This window comes from Xiphophorus maculatus, chromosome 18, assembly GCF_002775205.1.
Source record: "Xiphophorus maculatus strain JP 163 A chromosome 18, X_maculatus-5.0-male, whole genome shotgun sequence".
Taxonomy (NCBI): Eukaryota; Metazoa; Chordata; class Actinopteri; order Cyprinodontiformes; family Poeciliidae; genus Xiphophorus; species Xiphophorus maculatus.
In genome coordinates, this window is record NC_036460.1 from 4925413 (window position 1) to 4932088 (window position 6676).

Sequence of the window (6676 nt, forward strand, 5' to 3'; positions counted from 1 at the left end):
GTCACACACAGAAACTCGTCTGCATTCTGTCACGATGAGCTCCGCCACACATCTGTTGAGACCGGAATGATATGAAGTAAATTTTACGGTTCATCCGTAAAGCTACACTTACGTTAGTCATCTAATGTCTATCTGCTCACCTGTATAAATACACCTGCAGCGCTCTTACCCGCCTTCGCTCTGAACCGACACCAGGCAGCAGCTCCGGGAGGAGAAAGGCTGCCGTACTCAGAGCATTGCGCCAGTCATTTTAAGGATGCTAATTGGTCCCCAAAAAACAATGAAAGCCTGTACATTATCATGAATCAATAAAATCCTCTCAGGCTTGAAAACTGGACATTATGCTGCCAACACTTAGCTTTCGTCAACAACTCAGAGGCGGAAGTCAGAGCTCCGCGCAACGCAAATAATGTTCCGGCAGGAACACAGTGCGCTAAATAATAAAATATAATTTAACGAAGCTTCGAGGCAGATAACTTTTCCTCGATGAATTTTAATTATTCAGGTACTGGAATCATTCAAGGAATCGTTTCAGCCCTACGTACTATCTATCTACAATATTATAATTTAAGTCATTGTATTTTATACAAATATCTTTTAAATAGATATTTCAAATCTTTATTTAAATTCAAAATATTTTTGATATTTTTACATTTAGGCAATAAATAATGTGAACATGTATGTGAAAACTGAAGAGACGCTGAAAACCTGTTTGTGACGCGGTGTTCAGAACGCCGCCAGCGGATCAGAGACGTGACGCGGCGTTCTGAACGCCGCCAGCGGATCAGAGACGTGACGCGGCGTTCAGAACGCCGCCAGCGGATCAGAGACGTGACGCGGCGTTCAGAACGACACCAGCAGATCAGAGACGTGACGCGGTCTTCAGAACGACACCAGCAGATCAGAGACGTGACGCGGCGTTCTGAACGCCGCCAGCGGATCAGAGACGTGACGCGGCGTTCAGAACGACACCAGCAGATCAGAGACGTGACGCGGTCTTCAGAACGACACCAGCGGATCAGAGACGTGACGCGGTCTTCAGAACGACACCAGCAGATCAGAGACGTGACGCGGTCTTCAGAACGACACCAGCGGATCAGAGACGTGACGCGGTCTTCAGAACGACACCAGCAGATCAGAGACGTGATGCATCGTTCAGCGTTCAGTCGGTAACGGTTTGTTTTTCTGCTGCAGCACCTCCGTGTGGGCTGGGAGCAGCTGCTCACCACCATCGCCAGAACCATCAACGAGGTGGAGAACCAGATCCTGACACGCGACGCCAAAGGCATCAGCCAGGAGCAGCTGTACGAGTACCGCGCCTCCTTCAACCACTTTGACAAGGTCAGGGGTCACTCGCTACTCCGCCTTTCTCCTCTTGATCTACATCCAGAACAGTTTGTTAAAGGAAGCTTTAGATTTTACAGATTTAAATATTTACTGGTGTTTTTCTCTGAGATTTGCTGCTGATGTTGATCAGACGGCGGCTAGCAGCCAGTTTGTTTTTAGTTGCTTTAAACTTGTGGCGGCCATATTGGATTTCTGTGATAAACTGAATTATTATTAACTCTCCTGCTGGAAACAGGAAACCAAGGATGAATATTTTAGAATTCAAATTTAAAAAATACTTTATTGATCCCAATAAATGTTGTTGTAACTCGCATTAAATCAAATTCAAGTCCCTCAGACCTACTGTTGAAGCACGGTGGTGGCTCTGTGAGGCCGTGGGCCTGCTTCTCTTTAATTAACAGGAGTGTTAATAAGAAAAGGACTATTAATGCGAAACAAAATTCCTTTAGATTTTTCTAGAATTACTCGTATCTTTCTCCATTTTCCAGTCGGATTTTGACAGCAGACTGTTTTCAGTTGCTTTAACTAGGCCAGTTGTGTCATGGTGTCCCTCTCTGTGGTTTTGTTAAACTGGAAGCATCATAAGGATGAGAAGGTCACACCATTCATCACTCCGCCGTGTTTCAGTCACTCTGTCATCAGATTCATTGTGTCTGCTGTGTTTTTGTTTTTGACATCGTCTAACATCCTTCAATGTCCGTCTGTCTGTCCATCCATCGTCCCTCCATCCCATCATCCCTCCATCGTCCATCCCATCATCCCTCCATCCCATCATCCCTCCATCGTCCATCCCATCATCCCTCCATCGTCCGTCCATCATCCCTCCATCCCATCATCCCTCCATCGTCCGTCCATCATCCCTCCATCACATCATCCCTCCATCGTCCATCCCATCGTCCATCCATTGTCCATCTCATCATCCCTCCATCCATTCCTCGTTCTCCGTTCATCCTCATGATGCGTCGCTCTGACGGCTGTCTGGCCGACCGCAGGATCACAGTGGGGGCCTGAAGGCGGAGGAGTTCAAGGCCTGTCTGATCAGTCTGGGCTACGATGTGGAGAACGACAAGCAGGTAGGGGCGCCGGTCCGGAGAGGCGCCGGGTCCATCTGGACGCAGAGCGGGAGGCTGGCGGCCATCGCTGACTAACACCTCCAACCCTGAAATCAGCTGGCAGGGCTGAGCTTTACTTTGCTGTTTCTCTAAAAACTGTAATAAATAAAGATGGATTTTAATCCCTTTAGTGCAGAAACGTCTAACTGCTGGAGCTTGGAAATAAATTCAGGCGCCGAATCTCTTCATGACGAGAAAGTTGTTTAAAGGAGAGTTTCTTAAAACACGAGTGTCTTGTCAAAATTAGTTTGACGATGTTAAAATGTTGTAAGACGAGTTTTATAGTCATAAACTTAAAATAACGCTCCTCTGACACAGTTTGCTCTAGACTTCTAAAAATCTTAAGCGGTTTTATTTTTACAACTTGTCTTATTTAAGAGAAGATATTTGGGGGTTTTTGAGAGAGAAATCGGTGTTTTTCTTTTTAAATCTTGTTGAAACTGGAAAGTTTCTCGTAACGACATGTTGCTGCTGAATTTATTTCCAATCTCTGGCAGTAAAAGGCTTCCGTATTCCACAGACCATAAGAGGAGAAATTATTTATTTCAAGACACATTTTCCTCAGTTATTTATTTTAAACAGTCAGTTTGTAGATTTAAGTTGGAGGTGAAGTTGGGTCAGCGATCAGCCGGCCCTCCTGCTCCGTCGGTCCCGGCAGGTCCGGGTGTCTTTGGGTCGTCGGCGTGGCGATCAGGCAGCTGTGATGTTCCTGTCTGTCCACCAGGGGTCTCTGTAGCTCTGGGCCGCCTGTCTCTCTCTCTCTCTCTGTCTGTCTGTTTTATTCTGCAGCTGTTAACTGTCTGTGGTTTTTATCTTCACATCTTCCACCTCTCTAAATCTCTGTCCGTCCTTTCCTCGTCTCCGACTCTGTGACCTTCGACCTTTGCTGTGCTGCGGCGGTTGCAGAAGCGATCGGGTCAGATGGTGTCGGATGATTTCCGGGCTCTGCTCATTTCTACAGGAAACAGTCTGGTACTGCTGCTGCTGCCTGGTGTTCCTCAGGGCGTCTGCAGGGCGAAAACTTGCCTGGACGATGCAGTGAAGGATCATCTTTAAAACAATTAATCATCAACTAATTTAGCCATCGATTAATCGTTAACTGGAGTACACGATTAAAAAAAAGGGTATTTGTTGAAAGAACAAGATGCTCAGAGCAGTAATTAGGCCCAAACTGTATGAAAAATATGCATTTTGCATTTAAGATTAAAAAGAAACATTTTTGTCTAATTGTTTCTCAGAACTCCCAGAAAGTGGCAGGTTTGGCTCCAAAGTTTGTAATAAAAAAAAAGAAAAGGATCCTGTTAATCACCTTTTGCTATCAATTATTGATCAGTTCATCCAAAACTAATCACCAGATCAGATCTAAGCTGTAAGAAGTCCAGCAGAAAGAACTGAGCTTTTCACGCTGTTGGTTTTTTAGCGTTTCCTAAAGGAATGTTATGCTATTGCATTTTTGGCAATGAAAAGTTTTCCTTATTTAAAAGGAATTAATTGTTTGATTTGCATATTTTAGTGAATTTCTTATATTGTATTAAAGTGAAAAATCTGCAGAATGTGCCAACTTTATAATTGATTAATCGTCAGAGTAAGCAATTAATCAGAGTAATCGATTAATCTGTTACTTAAATGATTGTTATTCGCAGCCGTAGCGTGTTTTTGATAAAACTCCGGATCAGGACTGATTGAATCCATCAGGACTGAGTTCAGAGTTTCCTCCTCTTCACCTGCAGACGTCTGAACTTCTGTAAACGTCACGTCTTCGTTTTCCCTCCTCGTCCATTTGTCCAGTCGTCTCAGCATGAATCACCCCAGCAGTTTGTCTTCTGTCTCAGTCGTACGTTAACCTTCGATCGGACCGCGCCGTCCTCATGCATGCTGGGAAATGAAACATCCAGTTCTCTGGATGTTTTTCTCCCGTCAGTAACCTGCGTCTGACCCAAGCCGCCGCCGCTGCTGCCGCCGCCTCGCCCCGGTTAACCTGTGCTGCTGTCTTGGTTGCCAGGGCGACGGGGAGTTCAACCGCATCATGGGCATCGTAGATCCCAACAGCACCGGCGTCGTGACCTTCCAGGCCTTCATCGACTTCATGTCCAGGGAAACGACCGACACCGACACGGCCGACCAGGTCATCGCCTCCTTCAAGATCCTGGCTGGAGACAAGGTGAGTGGAGGACGGGTCCGGACCGCTGGCGCCAAACGAACCGCCCCTGGACGCCTGGCTCTTCCTCACATCCTGTTACTGTTGTTTTATATAAATAACGCTGCTTGGCAGCTCAACCAGGACATTAAGGCCGTCACTTTTGGTTTTTTAAAATACATTTTAACCTGAAGTGTTAAGCTAAATGTTGCGCTCTTTGAAGCTCCAGTCAAAGTTTAAACGGGTCAGATGGCATCAGCCTGCAACTCATTCAGCTTTTTAAATTTTAAACTTTTTTAATGCAATTTTTGTTCGTTTTTAACTTCCTTTGGAATCCAATGATGGATTTAATCAACTAACCTTCAAGAAACTGAAGTTTTTCAAATTTGACTGATTCTTCAGAAACAAAATGCTGCTGTTTGTACAGATTTCACTCAACAGAATGTTTTATGAACGTAGCCGTGCGCCTTCGCTTATTCGTCGTTGCTGCAGGTTTTTTTTCTCTGTTTCTCTTCGTTCGTTTTGAGTCGCTTCAGTCTCTCTGGTCTCGTCTTTCTCCCATCAGAACTTCATCACGGCAGACGAGCTGCGGAGGGAGCTGCCGCCGGACCAGGCCGAGTACTGCATCGCCCGCATGGCGCCGTACGCGGGGCCCGACGGCGTCCCCGGCGCCCTGGACTACATGTCGTTCTCCACGGCCCTGTATGGAGAGAGCGACCTGTAGAGGTGGAGGCGGCTCGGCCCGGGGGGTCCAGGGTTTCTGTGAGCTGCCCCTGGATGTGCCCGTTTGATTCAAAGAATATTTGTCCGACCCGTGGCTTGTTGATTCAACCTGAAGGTTTAGAACAGGCACATCCAGGGGCAGCACTTCCTGAATTCACCCCGTTTGGTTTTTGTTTTGTTTTGTGGGTCAAACTGGGGTGGGGGGGGCAGCATTCTGGACTGGTGGGGAATCACACAAGCTAATCTGATACTTATGCTAATTTTGTTTATTTTATTATAATTTGTTTCTTCTTGCCAGGTGGGAGGGGTCGGGGGGTCAAAGGTCAGGGTCTCCTACAGCAGCTGGCAAGGTCTGTGTATTAGATCCTAGAGAGATATATGCTGGGGGGGGGGCTCTTTCTCTCCTCCCAGAGCCGGTTGTTTATTTCCAGGCGGCGGGGTGGGGGGTTCCCCCAGTGGCTCGGCGACTCTGGCGGCTTCCTGCTCGCTCATCCGAACAAATACTCAAATTTATCTCTGAAATTCCCTGTATTTCGAGAAGACGTCCTCCGTCCCGCTCCTCCCTTCCCAGAGGAGGGGTGTACTTATTTAAACGCTCCCATCATGTCAAACCACAACCAAATTAAGAAAAAAACAGAAACTATGCAATCATGTTCTGACCGACCTCGAGTTCTCGCTCGGGTAATTAGAGTAACATCCGCCACTAACGAGGGAGGAGGGGGAGGCGGACGAAACGGCCCCTTTTCTTTCCCCCGTTAGGTTGAAGAGAAATAAACTCTGAAATGGTGATTATTTTTTTTCCTTTTTTTGTACTCTTTAATATCAAACCTTATCTGCTGTACTGGAAACTGCAACGCCTTCTGTCTAATGATACATGACTTTCACAAAGCACACATAAAAAGTTTCCTTACAAAACGCCTCGTCTCGTCTTTTAATCTGGGATTAAATGTTTTAACTCTGGAATTATTTTCCTCTGGATGGAAAAATAAAATCAGAATCTCACATCTGGATTTTATAGGTTTGTTTAAAACATTTTAGTAAAATTTTCTGATAAAAATCACCTTTTAATTAACACTTTTAATCCTTTAATGCATTGTTTTGGTTGATTTATCTTGTGCACACTGCCACCTGCTGGAATAAAAATGTAAGTTCATGAAACTACCAAAGTTTATATAAATTTCTGAGTTTTTCTATCATTAGAGAAGAGAAATATAAATACTTCTGTTTGGACTGGAGACCCAACAGTGGAGCGTCTAAAACAAATGGTGTTCAAAGTAGGGTACAGGGGCCATTTGCGGTCGCTGGATTAATTTTTTGTGGCCTGTGGATACAATTCAAGAATAAATTGGGACAAAAT

The 6676-nt window shown here is 45.5% G+C and overlaps 1 protein-coding gene across 2 annotated transcripts in view; it reads left to right on the forward strand.

Moving 5' to 3' along the window:
- actn4 (actinin alpha 4) overlaps positions 1 to 6234 on the forward strand; it is a 63386-nt gene extending 57152 nt beyond the window's left edge. The window contains exons 19-22 of one of the 2 annotated variants that reach the window (XM_023350823.1): positions 1195 to 1341; positions 2340 to 2420; positions 4462 to 4620; positions 5162 to 6234. In XM_023350823.1, coding sequence (XP_023206591.1) covers positions 1195 to 1341; positions 2340 to 2420; positions 4462 to 4620; positions 5162 to 5320 — 546 coding nt within the window. In that variant the 3' untranslated portion in view covers positions 5321 to 6234. The remainder of the gene's footprint in view (positions 1 to 1194; positions 1342 to 2339; positions 2421 to 4461; positions 4621 to 5161) is intronic. The other variant, XM_005811973.3, reaches the window with a different exon arrangement.
- Positions 6235 to 6676: the final 442 nt, after the last annotated feature.